At 42.0% G+C, this 18,049-nt stretch overlaps 2 protein-coding genes across 7 annotated transcripts in view; one reads left to right on the top strand and one right to left on the bottom strand.

Moving 5' to 3' along the window:
- Nucleotides 1-164: 164 nt before the first annotated feature.
- On the bottom strand, nt 165-4,883 carry wrnip1 (WRN helicase interacting protein 1). 2 transcript variants are annotated; one of them, XM_086042482.1, is made up of 7 exons: nt 4,240-4,883; nt 3,837-4,031; nt 2,893-3,134; nt 1,906-2,129; nt 1,062-1,217; nt 894-973; nt 165-734 (listed from the first exon to the last, which is right to left on the bottom strand). In XM_086042482.1, the coding sequence occupies exons 1-7, from the start codon at nt 4,819-4,821 to the stop codon at nt 450-452; spliced, it is 1,764 nt and encodes a 587-aa protein (XP_085898608.1). In that variant the 5' UTR covers nt 4,822-4,883; the 3' UTR covers nt 165-449. The 2 variants fall into 2 exon arrangements, with proteins under 2 accessions (XP_085898608.1, XP_085898609.1); XM_086042483.1 differs by having other exon boundaries at nt 587-734; nt 1,066-1,217; nt 4,240-4,882.
- mylk4a (myosin light chain kinase family, member 4a) overlaps nt 2,940-18,049 on the top strand; it is a 27,662-nt gene continuing 12,552 nt past the window's right edge. The window contains exons 1-3 of one of the 5 annotated variants that reach the window (XM_086042480.1): nt 2,940-3,211; nt 5,208-5,379; nt 17,867-18,001. In XM_086042480.1, the coding sequence (XP_085898606.1) occupies nt 5,299-5,379; nt 17,867-18,001 (216 nt within the window). In that variant the 5' untranslated portion in view covers nt 2,940-3,211; nt 5,208-5,298. Of the gene's footprint in view, nt 3,212-5,207; nt 5,380-6,279; nt 6,964-13,790; nt 14,799-17,866; nt 18,002-18,049 lie in introns of those variants that run through there. The other 4 variants (XM_086042479.1, XM_086042481.1, XM_086042477.1 and 1 more) reach the window with 4 other exon arrangements.

The following is an 18,049-nucleotide window of genomic DNA, read 5'->3' as shown; positions in this document are numbered from 1 at the left end:
ATATATATATATATATATTATTATTATTATTATGTTATAATAATCATAAACAGGGACTCCGAGAATGAGAGACTAATATGTATAAAAATAAACATAACTCTGAGACGGTGTCAATCAAAAGTGAGCATGATAATCATTAGATGCATGTCAATAACTTAGAATAATGAAATCATTCAATAACGTTTAATTTAGAAAAAAAACAAAAACTTTACACTGGCAAGATGATACAAAAGCAGCCTAGTTTGTCTGCACTTCATATCATAACTGTATGAATGCTAATCACCTAGCATTAAACGTGGTGGCATTGTATGAAGCTCGATTAGGTAAGAGCAACAGACTAAAGGTCAGACGTCGAGCAGAACATGACTGAAAGGCAGAAATTAATGAATGCGTCGCTCAGTCTTATTTTACCTTCAAAGGTGCAAACGTAAGCGGACGAGTGACTTTGGTTATGACCCTTCTGATGGCGTCCAGTTGAAAAAGTCAATGCCCCGCAACTCCTCGGGCAGGTACTGCTGCTCAACTGGGGCGCTGAAGGCCGGATTGTACTTGTAGCCCTTGGCGTAGCCCAGCTGCTTCATGAGGCGGGTGGGTGCGTTGCGCAGGTGGAGCGGAACCGGAGGCAGGGGACCTTTGTGGTTCCTCAGACAGGCCTTCACGTTTTTGTAGGCCATGTACACGTCTACCGATTTGGCCGCCCGTGAGAGATAGGTCACGCACTGCGCCAAGATCACCTGTAGAGTGGGACACTATAACGCCCGCTGCACTCAAGCACCGAACGTGTGAAATGAAGCAGATTCCTTTTTTATTCAACACATTACCGCCTTTGCGATTTGAACGTTTCCCGGCCATGTCGATTTGAATTCGATGAATTGTTCAGCCCACTCACATACCTCACATTCAGGCATCCCGATGAAGTGACACGCCTGGAAAGTGGCCACGGCCTGAGGCAGAGCGAAGGGATCTGCCATACCTTTGACAGACAAGGAAGCCAAGTGAGGAGGGTGCAAATAACTCATTCGTTGAACTTGGCTATATTGTCCGATCTCCATCTCCCGTACCCACATCCTCACTGGCAAAGCGGACCAGCCTGCGAGCCACATAGAGCGGATCCTCGCCGCCTTCCAGCATGCGGCCCAGCCAGTAGAGGGCAGCGTTCTCGTGGGAGCCTCTCATGGACTTGTGCAATGCCGAGATGCAGTTGAAATGCTCTTCGCCTTTGAGCCAAGGACGCCAGGAGATAAAGAAGCGCAGGACAGCGTTTTAATCTCAGTCATACGTCAAGCGGGCAGAGTGCTTTTCATCACCCCATAAAATTGGAACCACTAAATCTACGTGTTTCGGGACAGCTGAATGTTATGTAACTGGACAACTGGCGAGACCACAGGGAGAAATAGTGAGTGGGCACGACAGGAGGTTGGGAGGTGAGGTTCAAAAAGGGGGAATAATACATTATTGCTTGTATAACAAATAGTTACAAACTTTGAGTGCCCGCCTGCCTATCAAGTGGGTCATTAAACAACCAAGTGCTGTACATCCTTTGTTATGTGCCGAATTCTAGCCACCAGATTAAGGTAAGAAGAGCTGCAAGGTTAGCACAGAAGAGCGCGAGCTAACATCATCAGCATTCATTTATGATGATCATCAGAAATCTCTTTTAGATGGTTTGTTAGAGACAACTGATTTTAATGATGGGGGGGGGGAGAACTCTAAATAAAGAATTGAGATAATTAATTACAAATTTAGTTGAGGAGTACAGTACATCACTCCAGTTAAGTGGTAACTATTTCTGGAAGGGGTGTTATTTGTCCCACTACTAAATTTGGCGCACACCGCCGTGTTGCGACATCAGTTGTTGTGTTGAAACTTTTTGCTTTGGTAAGTGATCAGGGGGGAGCCGCTTACCAGCTTTGTCGTAGAGAATATGAGATCTCTGCAGACCCTCCTTGATGTGTTCTTCCTTCACAAGGATTTCCTGGCCGCAACCGTCTGGTCCCGTCAGTCCAGGCCGGGTCAAGACGACCTGAGCTTGGATGGCCAGCTGCAGACTGTTGAGCCCCGTGCGAGCGTCACCGTCACACAGGTAGGTGATTGTGTCCAGTGCCTTTTGTTCAATGTAAACTTTCGGCCTGAAAACAAATCAACGCATCATGATAGCAATGATTATAACGCATCCTGAGTGTTAAAAAAAAACAAAAAAAACACAGGACGGATAGGACTTCTGATGTCCAAAGCAAAGATATTTCATCCTCTTCATCCCAAAACACAAGCACCCCAATCCCCCCCCCCCATTCTGATTATTTAATACTGTACGTTTTTATGAAGTACAATACTGTAGAATGCTAGTTATCATATTAAGAATGGATCACAAAAATTTTTTTGTGGTGCTGGAATGGATTAATGTCATTTCACTTCATTTCAATGAGGAAAGATGATTTGAGATGTTGGAATGTTTTGACCTCCAAATCAAACCCTTAAGTCAAGACAACTAAAGATACCCTATTTTATTCTGACAACCAGCGACCATTAAAAACAGATCCGGTAGCCATTTTAAGCTTTCTGTAGGGGACTGGGCTTGGCTCGATGCCTGGGACCACCTCAGTCTGGTTTACGTCCAACCTTTTAATGTGGACATGTGTGATTTGCGATTTGCCGCGTTCTTTCCGCGCCTGGCAGTAGCCATCAAAGGCTTCGCGGGCTACAACTTGTGCGCAAATCTGATCTGTCAACACATCACATGGGACCAGAGCCGAGGGGATTGCGTTGGCTCCTGCTGCTCTCCTCCCATAAATGATCTAACCAGGCCCGCTGAGCCAGCAACAGAAGACGAGAGCTCCCGGGAAAAGAATTTTGATTTGTGCCGCATTGTCCAGTCAGAAGCGGAGCACTCACTCGTTTGCGCCCGCTTGGTGGTCTGGCCGTTCGGGATTGGCTTGATCCTGACCCAGCACGGTGATCCCCAGCGCTGCCAACGCCCTGTCCAGAATCGAGCCAATCGCCTCCACCGAGAGCTTCTCGAGGACGAGTACTCTGCAGCGGCTCAGCAGAGCGCCGTTCACCTGGAAGGACGGATTCTCCGTGGTGGCACCAATCAGAGTGACTGTTCCGCACTCGACGTGAGGAAGGAACGTGTCCTGAAATAAAGACGACGATGGGACAAACAAATGTGAGGATGGAACAGTGAGCATTCTGAGATGACATCTTTTCCCCAGTAAGTACTGGCTCCGTTTCTAATGAAAGCAAAGGTTTAAAAAAGTGCTGGTTGTAAAAGAGTTTTATTTTTTTCCCCTGAATTAATTTATGTATACAGAAAAAGAAAATGGACACTTTGTATTATGATCTTTTAATTGAAATGACTTTTTTTTTTTTTTTTTACCTTTTTCTGTATTGCAAAAATGCAAAGTGCATTTTAGAGCACTGAAAAGTAAAATTAAAAATAAAAACTGTACAATACAAATAAAACCACAAAATTACATATTTAACTTCTATTTCTGCATTTTGCAAAAAAAAAATAATTTCATAGAAAAAAATATAAGTTTTAGGAAGAGCGGACATTAAAAGGACAATGTTTAGAATTCAGTGCCATCTGGTGGTACTTAGAGCACATTTTTTTTGCATGTTGAAATAAACAGTGGGTCTTTAAAATGAATGATCATTGAACAATCAAAACATTTTACACATTGTCTCTTTAAAGATAAGAAAGCGACTATAAATGTTTCAGAGGCTTTAAGAGGCGGGGCCTGGCAGGGTGGCGTGTGACATCCGCAAGTTTGTATATTAGTGTCTGGGTGTGAGCTGTGGCTCTTTGGATTTCTGGCACAAATACCGTAGCCCACCTGTTGGGATTTGTTGAAGCGGTGGATTTCGTCGATGAACAGGATGGTCCTGCGCTTGAATAGCCGCAGCTCGTTCTGTGCCTGCTTGATGACTTCCCGCACGTCGGCGGTGGACGCGCTGGTGGCGGAGAGTGGCACAAAACGAGCCGTGCCCTTCTTCTTGCTGTTGCTGGCGATGATGTGAGCCAGAGTGGTCTAACACAGAGAGAATGTAATGTAAATACAAGCACAACATTGATACATGACAGGCAAATGCAACTCTGCTCTTAAGAACACAAGATTGAACACTGGGACAATAATTGGGTTTGAATCATTACTTGTCCTACGACCACAGTCCCCCCCCGCCCCCCATAAGTGTGCCTGCTATGCATGATTCCTAATGGTGGAAACGTCACTACTGCACCTTGCCACATCCAGGTGGGCCCCAGAGTATGAGAGAGGGTATTTCCTGGCAGTCTAACAGGGACCGCAGGAGGGTTTGCTCCCCGACAACTTTACTCTGACCAAAGTACTCCTCCATCGTTTTCGGCCTCAGTATGTCCGCCAATGGTTTATTTGACGTTAACACTGTCCGTAGACTCAAAGTAGGTGCTGCGTTCAGGGTCTGTCCGTCACTCCTCTTTCGAGCCCCGGAATATTCGGGTTCATCGGGGATCTGGGCCGGAAAGCTACGTTTGACTCCCTTGTTGGCCGCGCAGCCACCATCTTGTTTGTTGGGAAATGACGAGTTGGTGTCATTTTGATGTGAACTTTTCTCCTTGTTGCCGTGGAACATGGAGAAGACTCCGAAAGAGGCAGACGGCGTCGTGTGGTGGTCTCCACCCGCAAGCTTTGGCGCCGCTTCGGAACAAAACTTCTTCATTGGTGGTCCGCCGTCGGTGCCGTTCGTCAGTAAACAAACGTCGAGGTGGCCATTAATAACGTCGGATGTGAAGTCTTGAAAACAAACTGGGCACTGCACCGAATCCGACGCGTCGGTCGCCATCTTGCGTGCCACTAAACTTTGGACTCTTGTCACGTGACCAACTCGATAAAATGAACATTCTTAAAAAAAAAAAACTGTTATCTTCTGTGTTATAATTTAATACATCATTAAATTTGTGAGATTTAAAAATAGCTTTTCGTCGCGTTTGTTTATACCTTTGTGTTACGCATCAAATTGTGCACTAGCCGTACTCACTTCCTGTAAGAAAATGCACATTGTTCACAATAAAAAGCGCAGTACAATTTATTTTCTATGAAAAGGCGCTTAACAAATCTAAAAGAAATGGAATAATGACATGAATTTGATGTTTTTATATGTATTTAATTCCCCAATTGGCGCCACCATTTACTTAGAAATGCATCAATTCTATTTATATTTCTACTCAGATTAGAGCCCGGACTGAGTGCATCAACAAGATGAGCCTGGCCAAGTGAATAATGGTCAAGATGAAGTGAGTTCCTCTGTGTGCTGAAAAGCATGAGCACGCCGGTCTTCTTCCCCCACTTAGAAAAGGTGAAAACGATGCGCTCCTTCTGGGAGATGAAGTGGAAACTAGAGGTACACATTCAATTCATATAATCTGTACTGTATTTGGAAATTATGATGAATTCATCTTCAGGACGCAGGAGTACCAGCAGAGGCTGCTAAAAAGCCAAGCAGTGATTAATACAACACGGCACTGCATTGTACTGAGTGCAGTGCATTGTACTGAGTGCGGTGCAGCATCATTCTGCATTTATAAAAAAAAAAAACCCAACAACTTTACGATTTAAAAAAAAAAAAATACAATTGTAAGTTACAATTGTAAATTGGCCACAGGAAAGCAAACCGAGGAGTGAGAAGTAAAATGGGACTCTTAAGCATTTAAAACAATTTCTTTTGAGGCAGGGGGTCTTATTAAGTTAGATCAAGCAAGCATCTATTTCGCAGAAATAGCCCACAATATACAATTATGTCTTTTTCAAATCTCTGTAAAAAGCAGATTTTGGAGCATTTAAATCGAGGTAAGGTAAAATTAAATATAAAAATCGCACAACATAATTAAGGCCACAGATTAAATATTTTACCCAAACATTTGAATTTTGTACCTTGTAAAATAATGCTTATAATTATATATAAAGTAATAAAGATTATTTTAGAGCGCTGAGAAAATGTACAATTGAAATAAAGCAACAAAATTATATTTTACTTCTATACCTGTATTTAGCACACACTTATGGCAACTGCATGTGTAAAAGTGTCTTTGTATATTAAAAAATACTGTAACGTACAACGTACACTTTGTCGCTTTTGGTAAAGACGCGAGAATGGTGCGCTTTTCCGGTCCGTGCTTTTCAAAATAAAGCACATCTCAAACGAAAAGAAACACAAATCGGATGCGCATATATCACAATGTACGGTTGTTTTATTTATTCTATTCACATCCATGTGTAACATTGACAGCAGTGAAATGATTCAGCCATTTATTTTACAACACATCCACAGTGTGCATGTGTGCGCGTGTACGATCACATTCTTTGGGTGGGGTTGTGTGAAAGGGGGCTTGATCCCTTGCGCGACTTCCTCGTTTCACAATGTCAGTGCTTTGTTAAATTTAAGTTTAAACAGCTTTTAAAAGGTGTTCTGGGTTTAATAAAGGGCCATTTTCTCGTGTAGATGAGAAGCGATTACGCAGGATTACGCACGCGCGTCATAGCTGTCACACGCTTCTCGATGGCACCTGTCACTCTTTTGTCACAGGGACAAACCGATCGTCACTGGGCTCTAAGTGCTGATAGGAGCCGAGGGGGCATGACTGAATTAACGGAGGGTCTATAGACGAGTATTCATATTTGGGTGTCCCATGCGCGACACCTGGCTGTCATCCCTTCAAACCCGTCACTTGAAACTGTCCTTCCCCACCCAGCACGTAACAGGTCTTTCTTTAGTAGAGTACAGCAAAGGGCTATAGGAGAAGTTGTAGAGAAGATGCGGGGGCTAGTTAAAGCGATAGGGGACTTCACCTGCACTTGGAATGTTTGGTTGGTCAGCAGCATGTGTGTGCTTGTAGCCTACATTGGGTACACACTTTGGGATTTACTGTACTTCAGGAGGAGTGAAAGAGCATCACCGCACGACACACAGTCTCCAGTGGACACACAGGTACTACAGTTAACACATGCATCTTATCTTACAAATAATTGTTTCATGATGTAGTAGATGTTACAGAGATCATCCAATCTAGAGAAAAAAAGTTCACAGTTAACTTTTGTTTCTTTGGTACACTAAAAGTGTTCTGGGTCACTGTGACCTGCTGCATGTCTAGTCCCACCTCCACCCCCCAAAAAAACACCCCAAAAATACAAATTCCCCAACTTATGCTTTGTATTGTATAATATGACAAATTAATTTGATTGAGTCTGCATCTTTTGTTTACCTTCAAATATTTGTATATTACATTTTAAACATGTTTTTTAATATATTCAATGTGGGCACCATAGTGTACTGTAGTTAGGACATCTGCCTCACATTTTTAATGCTGCTGCCCTAAAATTGTGGGCTTGTCTGGGATTTGAACCCGGAACCTCTTGTACCTAAGTGTTTATACTACTATTAAAAGAACAAACGAACAAATAAATAGTTTTAAAGTGTTTTGTTTGTGTTTTTTGGTGGTTGGGTTGCCCCCCATTTTTCATAGAAACCGCATATTGGAAGTTTATTAGTGTTTTTTGAAGAATTCTTCAGGTTTACAATAAATAACTAGAGAATCACCAAAAAAACAAAAAGCAATGCTTAATGGAAGAACCAACATCCATGTCCACATGTAATGCGAGCCACAAGATAAGGCAACATCATGGATTAAGAGCTTGTCTCCAGTGGACAATGTTTAGGTCACAAGACCTACAAAGCAGTTGTTAAAGATGGCCCACAATGGGGAAATTTACGTTGGCATTGGATTAAAACATCGTGTTCAAATTCAGGGCCGAAGTGGAACTCTGAGAAGATATATTGTACTTAAAATGGGCAAAAGGACCAATTGGCAACTACTGTATACATAACATGGGATAAGACGATTTTAAGATTCACGAGGCACGTTGTCCAAATGCTGCGCAGGCAGTAAGATTTAGCAACTAACACTGCACTTCCTGTTAGTTCTCTTATTTTGAAACCTAGTCGCACCACTTATGGTCCACTACCAACTGACACTAACTTTAAGACAGTGTTTATTTTTAATATAGTTAGTGTTATTGTTTGTAGTTGTGTATTACATTTTTGATAATCTTGGATTTAAAGGACTGGTGACACCCTGAGCAAAGCTGAGCATTTTACTAAAATTAACCGGTCCGTTTATCGCCTTCCGTCTGCAGCTGGGGTACCCTTCAGCCAACACGAAAAACTCACCCTGGCATTTAAGCCTCGGCCGGACTAAATGCACCTCCATTTAGGAACCAGAAGCTGTCAAAAAGCCTCGGCCATGGCCGACGGGAAACTGAGGCCACGTTCTGGCCATGGAAGCCTCACCGCAAAAATAGACAATAGACGATTACATAGACGGAAAAAATGCACTTATGACTATGCTTATCCGTCTATTTTTTTTAAGGTTCCCGACTATCATTTATCGCCTACAAAATGGGCATCTGTCATAAGTGGCTAGATGGACTGGTCTGTCAGATAGGTGGAATGTCCAACTCTTAGTAACAAAGGTAGACAGTAAACAATACATTTGTATGACGAGATAGTAATGGATAGAATGTGTTTCCTGATACCAAAATGGATCCACGAGCTGGAAGGAAATATTGAGTACGCTTGTTTAGTGGCCCATGCAGTCTGGCCCAAATTCACCAATCTGTACACAAATTGACCCAAAAGACTAGTGATGCATACAACAACAACCATGTGGACAGGAGAGGACAGACTGAAATACAGTATATCTTGAGCTTAGTTTAGGCCTACTGTCATTTTATTTTACTCACTTGCCTCCAATAAATTAGGTAAAGTCATTAAAGATAATGATTAAAAAAAAGAAAAAGACATTTGAAGGTGGGAAGAAGTGGGTTAATTTAAATAGTGGGCGCTTCTTCCAGCCTTCATCAATATGGAAGCTTGTGTGCCTGTGCGTAACGTCCCTGGTTATATACTGTACACAGCAACTGGAAGAATTAAACGTGAGCTAACTAGGCCGCTGGCGTTTACGAGCGAGTGCAGCGTGTCAGAGATTGTACAGTGCAGAGCTGGAGTTTGCAACATGCGTTTACTGCCATCTAGCGATTCACACTGCTGCTTTGCAGCATCTAACGCTGCCAATGAGAAGTTTCTTTTACACAGATGAATATAAACAAGTTGTTTGAATCTAAAATAGCTTCAAATACAGGCATCCTTTAAACCAGTGCATTAAACAGTCCTTCAGCAGTTCTGGTTTATGCCTTTAGAGTGCGCCACCTCAGAGACAAGATGCCGTTCTCTCGCCTTCTCTTGTTTCCATTCCTCCTTTGACATTTAGGAGATCTACAATGACATTTAGCACAGCAGATTCATCACTATGTGACTAAGCTCTTCCCATGCGCCCTCCCGCATTCTGTCATTGACCTTGAATGTCTTGTGTAGCATCCTCACAAGTGTATGGATACTACAAAGGCGGAATAATAAGACAAGAGAGCTTGACTTCAAAAGCAAGTGAAAGTAGAGCATAATATTTTTGAAAGAGCAAAATGTTTGTTGCACACGCAGAATAATAGCTATGATTTAAAAGCAGGAAGTAATAGGCCTTAGCTAACACTGCAACTAGGAATTAGCCTCATTATCTTAGATGGCTAATCTTGGTAGCGTCACAGATGGCTGACCTGACATTATTGAAAAACATTACACTAACAGCAAAGCATTATTTTACAGATAATGCAAGTACATTGCTTGCATTCCAATATATTCCCACGACTCAGTGGATGGTCGCATTATCACACATTTCTTTCATCTGGGTTCATTTGGGGAATTGGAAACAGAGCCAGCGAAATCCCTTGGGTTGAAGTGGTTAGCCTACATTTACAACGTCTTAATTGATTTTTAAAAAGAGAGACGATGATGGAAAAATATCAACTTATTTCCACTGTTAAGCACACCATCTCTATTGTTTGTTATCTTGAGCTTTTTATTAGCCACTCAGCAAAGAAAAAAAACAAACACGCAGGGAGGACTGTAACGTCCTGTAACAACCATGGCTAAACCTAGCTCCTGCCTGACATACAAAGATCTTAGTCAACATATATCACTTTAATTGCTTGACAACAATTACTACTTTCCCTCTTTTTCATTCAATAACTGAGGACAGGTAGCACACAACTAGAAATGGACCAGGCGGGGGTTCACTGTACAAAGGAGGAAGAGTAGTACTGTAGTAGAAGAACAAGAAGAAGCTAGGCTAACTGTTAACCACAACACAATTTTAAAATAACAAAATGAAAGTATATCGCAAAAAGAACAAAAAAACATTGAATTCAATGGAGCGCCTTCTTGAAAGTATTTCACCTTTGTTGTTTGCTGCACTGTGATTAGCCAGTCATTTCTGAGCTTTGGTATAAGTTCCATAGGAAGAAATTCAAACCATTCAATATATATGTTTTGAAATGTTAAAAAAAATATGTTTGCATGCAGGGAGTACAAACAAGATTACGGTAAAAGAACACTAAGGCAGACATTAGCATGGGGAATTAAGTTTCACGGCTGCCGCATACACATTTAAGTGCACAAGTTTCCGAGGTAAAGTAGAGCCAGGGCTGGCAGGCACAGCCACCACAGCGAGGCTGACTGGACAGTAGCCACGCAGCTCAGTGGCCCTTAGCCTCTCGGGACATTTTGTTCTTTGACCAGGAGGCCACGCTCCATTTTTAACTGATCACATTGACCACTTGCCAAATAGCCCGATAGCAGGGGATCAGGCAGGTCACCCACTTATTACCAAAAAAGGAGATTTGAATTTCCATGCAAGTTGCAATAGAACTGCAAATGCAATCAGTTAGGTAACTGGAAAAAAAAATATCTCAACCATGTCGGTACATAGCAAAGCACTTCACAGCAAAGGCTGACGTCAACAGGGATGTCGATAACAATACCGAACAATAGCAACTAAAGCAAATCCAAAATAAAAACTTTTTTTTTTTACATTGACCAGAAAATGATAATAATGTTGCTATTTATTCAAGCTATTGCAAATACATTGCATGTCGGCCATGACTTGCACAAAATCGTAGTACTAATGGACAGGTTATCCAAACATAACATGTAGGAATTTCGCAGTGACATTAGCTAAAGAACATGTAATCTTGCACCAGTCGATTGAACAGGTGCCACACTATGCATTGAGGTTGTCGTGTGTGTGCGCGTACAGACTCGTTTGGCACAGAAGGTGAGTGAGAATGCTGAGAAGACATGGTCACGCTGTTACTTTCTTTGGCATTGGTTTCCCTGTAGTGAGCGAGTGATGCATACTATATATTTGTCCAAAACTCTCAACAGCCACGAGTGTGTTTACATCCCTTGTTCGGCACCCACCTCTCTTTATGGCTCAAATGAGGTAACCAAAATATCCCAAACCACCTCACCCCATTTACATAAGCGCATGGGGTGAGCAAGGGCCTATGTACAAACTCATTAGTCAATCAAAAATAATATCTGGTCCATTAATGAATGTCAAACTGGAGTCCAAAGCCAAAACATTGAAGTGTGAAATGTTTGAGACAGCATCTCCACAAAACATAAGATCTTCTACAACACTTTACAGATAAATTGCATTAAAAGGGGAAGTCAATCCAGACATTTTTTTTCAAGAATATGTTCTATGCAGGCCCACTAGTTGAAACTGCAATATGATTAATATGAAATGTGAGTCAAGCAGCAAAATCCACCCGTTTTAGTATCCCAACGGCCGGCCATTTTGTCTCTTGTGCCGACCGAAAATGACATCACAGATGCTCGGGGCTCAGATAATGACCAATCATGGCTCAGCCTCAGAAAACAGGCGAGCTGTCTTTACCTGAGCCCTGAGCAACTGTGATGTCGTTTTCAGTCGTCAGAAGTGACAAAATGGCCGCCACTAGAGATGGCTAAAAACGGGTGGATTAACTCTTGATCCATACACGCAATATTTATCAGAATGCCTTCTTTCAACTAATGGTCCTGCATAGAATATATTCTTGAAAAAAAAATTGTTTAAGCATGCAGTAACACTTCATGCACACAAAAAGACTGCTTCAGTGCTGTTGTTTTGGTTAGCAACAGAGTTCAACTGTGCTCAGTCACACTGATGTCACTATTTCAGGTGATATTTTTTCCTCAATAGATACACGTGTACCGAATATTGCAGGTCGAGCTGATCATAGAGTTGAATCATTATTCCATATTTGTAACAGGCTTTGGATTGTTCCATGTACGAGAAAGTTACATGCCTCTCAAATTGACACAACATGCAGCAAACGACATACACCATCCGTCATCTGTTGGCAACATAACTGCCACTGCTGGCGTGATGGATGTCTGCTTTCTGTCCAATCTGTTTCCGTCACGTCAGAAGAGCTTGTTCTTTCCTGTCACTGTCATCGTACTCGGGGGCGGCCAGGCAGTGAATCAAAAAGCAAGGGACCTGCATCATGGAGGATTAAGGATGCGTCGTTTTAAAAATGAGAGCTTTTAAAACAAGCATATTAATTTAATAAGAGTCAAGTGTCACATTTGAATAGTGACTTGAGCTTCTCTGCTCGGTCTGCCAAGCTTGCTTATGGCGCGCTGCACCCATGAGCTCAGATCTTGGCTCCAACCACTACAGTGTGGCAAATTTGGCCAGGATCACTCTGGCTCAGTTTGCAGTCCGTGCCTCCGACATTGTCAAGTGTCATCGCGGCAGCTGGGGTGGGCCGCATTGCCGCTAAAGTGCATCGGGATTGAGAATTTACGATTATTTGAATGACTTAACTACGGTGGACATAGTATGTTGGCAAAGGTTTCCTTTATGACGTCAAAATCAGTTTCTGATTCGAGAGGCTGTTTGGATACTCCTGCATACGTTGTGTTTGAGAGGGAATGTGGATTATGTTCATACTGCGAGTGCACAGTTAAAATTAGCCCTTTCCTGGTGGTTATCAGAGGATGTGTTTGTCAGTGAACTGGCTCACGATAAATCACCCGTGTCAGCCATCTCTTTTTTCAGCTGGCAGGCCAGTCATCTTACTGTACTTTACGTCCCCTAAAGATGGAATCACAGGCCACTTTTAACATTCCCGGAGTGTGTCTGGATTACAACATGGTTCGTTTTTATGTTAGGAACATATTATATACACTGTTTAATCAAGTGACATTAACTTCAACATGGCATTAAAGCCGAGTTACTTGCATCGTCCTAGTAAACATGCTTAAGACGGAAACAACTAAAGGCTCAATTACTTACGTCAGCAAATACAGTGGCGCTCACCCCACTTTGAGCATTGCACCAGGATTGCACCATTGAACTATCTAGCCAACTAACCAACTAACTTGCAAAGATGTTAACTAATTTGCTAAAATGATAACAAAGATGCTATACAATTACATAACTTGATGAATAACTCGTTTCTGACATCTAACTGACCAAATAATTGTTGCTATTATGATAACTAATAAACTAACCTGCCAACTTCTTACGTTGCAAGTACTTAACAAGTTAACTTGCTAGCATGCTACTTAGCTAACTTGCTATCTTGGCAACTAATTTATTAAAAATTTAAATGGCTAACAAAATTTCTAGAATACATGATGATTGAGCTAAATTGAGCTAATCTAACACGCTAACTTACTCACAAAACTGGTGAGCTAAGTTGCTATTATAACTAAGAAGCTAAAATAATGTTATTTTAACTAGCTTGGTAAGTTGAAAACATCATAATTACATAAATAAAACACCAAAGGGAATTTAATATGCTCTGGATCTTGTATTGAGTGGTTATAAACAGGGCTATCTAATCCCTCACTTTTTAGCAAACAAGCTTTATCATCCTTCTGTGCCACTCAAGTAGTGTGTACAGTGACCATTTTGACACCAGGCAGGCAAATGATGCTGGTGGGCTTAGCACTTAAAGGCTCTCAAATGTCTCATAACCCGAGCAGTGCCAACCGCCCTCCCCAAACACTTGACCCGTGCTGACGCAGTCTGTCCATTTACATTTAGGTCCGCTGGCTCACTGCAATCCCAATAGTATGAGCAGGAGAGGGCACCAGGAATATTGCACGAGAGAGCTATATGTTCACTGGATGCTTTATTGTATGCTATTTTTAAGTTCTTTACTGATTGTTTGCAGTTGAGATTGCTTGTGGCAGATCCTTTTCAACCCTTAAATCCGTTTCCCCGGCGTGTTAATTGACAAGTTTGCACACCTGACGGGAGCACTGAAGGGTAGAGCTGGCTCCGATTGCTACAGAAGTCTTTCCGTCTGTTTCACGGACGTTACCGATTCCGCTATTGTCTCGAGTTGGTGTCTTGACGTGATTTTTTTTTCACTGCAAGAGCCATGAGTTCCTCCATGAAGACCACCGGTCTAGGTCAGCGGGTGGGCGACAATAGCAGTTTTGACCTCATCCAAAATCGGATCGAGTCTTTGAGTGGCAAGATGGACAAACTCATCAACCTTCAAGAGAGGGTCCTTAGTCGTCTAGATGCCAAATCCAGTGGTATTGAAAAGAATGAGAAGAAGAATGTCAAGGGTAACCAGTCGCAGGGACCAGACGTCAAGGAGATATACCAAGAAATGAGCACCATCATGTCGGCGGTCAACCAGCGGTCTGAGATTCAGGCTCAGAAGCTGGAGGGAATGGAGAAATTGGTCCTCAGCATGCAGCAGGTGATCAGCTTCATCGGGGAGACGATCAAAAGCTCCAGGGTTATGGAACTCATGTTCAAAGGTCCCACTGAGAGCAAGGGGAACAAAGGAACGCAAGTCAAAAAGAGGAAATCGTCAGACAAAATTAAAAAGCCAGACAAGGTGAGAAATACGGAAACAACCCAGTCTCATGTTAGTAGCCATTATAGTCTAACATCACTTCTGAGATCTTCGGTCTGATTTTAGTGTTGTCTTGTTTTATCTTGGAAAAAGAAGTGAAATTGATCATAGCAGCAATGCTCTTAGTTTACACACAACCTGTGGCTTGTGAGGTTGATTTTGCAATGGTTGTATGCATGTGCACACTCGGAGCAGGCATTGGACTGAATGGTGTGAGACGAGTCGCTGGGACGCCAAGTGTGGCACGAGTGGCGACTTTGAGGCCAGGGGGAAATGCGAGGGGCCACTTTAGAAATGCTGTTTTTTGATCTTGGGGCACAGTGTTTGTGGTCGGAAAGGACTTGGATCCCCTTTGATAGATTGGAGTCCAATGTCAGCTTTGACACATTTTTAAAAGTCTTTTTGTTGTCTGAAAATGACACAACTTCCATGTCATTAAAATGTATCTGGTATTAGTGCCAAAGTACATAGCATACATACCGCTATTTCATCATCGGCACACAATAAACTGCGATGGCATTCGGTAGACTGCAAACCTGCCAAAGCAAATGGTCCTAATTTGGATCTGCACTTACATAGACACTGACCTCTTCTAATACCTATTTCATGTGTTTGAAGTCAATGGATTATTATGCATTGATACGTGAAGGGAACTGTTGCATTATCATATACAGGGCGCTGGTGGGACCGCCTATGTCACAATTTGATACATTTGATATTTTTTTCACAAATCTACACTAGTGGTTATTTTATTTATTTTGATTATTTTTCACAAATTTTTGAACAATCTAGTGTTGAAAATGGCTTGCTCTCTTGACCTCCTGAAAAGTGACTATTTTGGAGGGCAAAATAAACATGTCGTTGGCGCAACTACTAAAAATGTTGGAAAAAACTAGTTACATTATACAGTAAGCCTATGCTTGTTTTCTTCAGTTGCTGCCAATTATCTTCACTGATAGATCCCTGAGTGGTTTTTTGGCATCAGGAGAAACATACACTGACACCTTCAAATATGTTATCAGTGCATGTCTATCATGACTTATGTAACCAAGAAACAAAGATTAGCGTTGGGGCTGTCACCTACTTGAGAATTTGATGTCACAGTGCAACACATTGTATTGAATGTAGATAATATCGACACATTGACAATTGAAGGCACATAATGAATCCAAGGTGACAAGCAATAGATTGGCCCTCCAACTGTATTGCTACCGTGTTGTTGTATGTGACTCATGTTTCAGGGAATTTCTGTTGTCGTCAGAGCATTTAGACTCCGTCCTTGTCTACCACTAGAGGTGTGACATTCCAAAATTTCTGTTGAGTAATTTATGTTACTCCCACGTCTCCCAATCAGTGATTTGATCTGCAGCAAATGTCGCTGTTACCGGGGAGACACGGCACCGAAAATATCTCGTGCGCGCTGTTTACCTCACGGCACGACAGCAAATGTGAGATCCCACCCCGGTGGGTTCAAGACAGTTCTTTTCCATGTTAACCTGAGCACCCAGTGTTTAGTGAGTTCCCTCAGCTGCGGCATTTGGACCGGGGCCTACCGTCACTTGTAATATTTTCCACTCAGGGTGAGACTCCAACGCGTTGCATTCTGTCGCTGAGTGCAACAAGCGATAAGCTATGAATTCGCTGGCCTGCTGCCGTTGATCCATCTGCCATGAATAATCAAAGGCATGCTTTCGTACCAATCATGAGTGGAACCTGAAAACAAAGGGAATTGTTGCTTATTTTGGTGCTACTGTAATGATCCATATGTTTCCATTATCTCTAACTTCATCAGCTAAATTGACTAAAAGATTCAAGCATTCACATTGGTGCTTTCGTATGTCAAAATTATTCTGCGTTAAACATTGACACATTGTTATAGTGCTCTAAAATGCTAAATGCTAATTATTTTAGCATTGTCATTTGCTAAGTTGAACTGGATCGAATTAACTCAACCAAAATGTGGTTAGCCATACATTCGTCCATTTGTCTATACTGCTTAATGTCCTCATTAAAGTGTACCTGTGGTGGTACAAATGTACATGGTTTATCAAGAAAAAACTGCATTCAAACACGTTTTGGTTAGACTGGTTGTATTGAAGAAAGCTTATAACTCACCAAACCTTGCCTGAAGTGGAGCCGTGACTTAGCGCCGTTGAAAGCCGTCTCGGCCCGGCCGTCTGTCCAATTCAACTCTCCAATTCTTTGTCAGATTTCTGAGGAATTTGAGTCAGTTGCCATTTTCCAGAGGTGGGCATTCAGTCAATCCTGACGGAAGGTCCGCCAGTAATCACTGACGGACGCACATTATGCTGACTGTCAGATGAGGCCGGTGCGCAGCGCATGATAAATCAACCACTGCACGCGAAAGCACAAGCTTGTCAGTGACGAGGGTCAGGTTACATCCTTTACATTAAGATAAAAAAATAAATATCTGACCCAATGTCACGTTCATGGCAAGAAAAAATAAGACAAGACAGTTTTGCATATATAGGCGAGCGAATCGAGACACAAAAAATAGAAAAAAATATCAAACTTTACAATATCAATACCTCTAAATGGCCTGATTGAGGTCAACTTTAAGCTCTTAAATGAGCTGGCACCTATCCCAGTTGACTTTGGACCAGACTCACACCTATGGACAATTTAGGATCTTTGTGTTCTTTCCAGGAACTTTTTGTTCTTAATACATGTAGTTCCTGAAACTAAAATGTTCCAGTCAGATATGTTACAAGTTCCTGGCATCAGACCAAAGGTTCCTGGGCCCCTCGAAGTAAGTTGAGTACTACCTTCCCCCCTTCCTCCCACAACCAGGGTCACGATATATATATAATATAATATATAATATATATTAATATATATAAATAAATAAAAAACATATATATATACATATATATATCGTTTTTTTTACACATTTTTTATTTGTTTATTTGTTGACAATTGTATTCATTTGTCCTATGTGTGTGTGTTACATGCAACTCATATGTCTGTATTTATATGTGACACGATGTGTCGTAACCCTACTAAGCGCTGCCATCTTTTCTTTTTGCTAGAAAAGTACCTCTAACAATGCCGCCGTAGAAGGGAACGAAGAGATAACTGATGTTTGTGAGCCTGCTACTCTGTCATCTCACAAGACAAAGCATGGACCAAAGCATGTCCTCGCTGCTCGCAACTATGGAACCTTTGTAGGTCAACTGATGCTCATGAAGAGCTGCGCCTCTGTAGTATTGATA

The sequence above is a fragment of the Filicampus tigris genome, chromosome 10 (genome assembly GCF_054856515.1).
Source record: "Filicampus tigris isolate MCC_2025a chromosome 10, RoL_Ftig_1.0, whole genome shotgun sequence".
In the NCBI taxonomy this organism is placed as follows: domain Eukaryota; kingdom Metazoa; phylum Chordata; class Actinopteri; order Syngnathiformes; family Syngnathidae; genus Filicampus; species Filicampus tigris.
The sequence above is the reverse complement of the archived record's forward strand: the minus strand, read 5'-3'. Positions and strand labels throughout refer to the sequence as shown.

What these genes read in the sequence shown, in the direction of transcription:
- wrnip1 (XM_086042482.1), bottom strand. Translation starts at nt 4,821, where the DNA reads ATGGCGACCGACGCGTCGGATTCGGTGCAGTGCCCAGTTTGTTTTCAA. An exon ending in GCTTCAACAAATCCCAACAG is followed by an intron (nt 3,135 to 3,836) that starts GTGGGCTACGGT and finishes TCTTTATTTCAG; the next exon opens with GACACGTTCCTTCCTCACGT. An exon ending in TATTCTCTACGACAAAGCTG is followed by an intron (nt 1,218 to 1,905) that starts GTAAGCGGCTCC and finishes CTTGGCTCAAAG; the next exon opens with GCGAAGAGCATTTCAACTGC.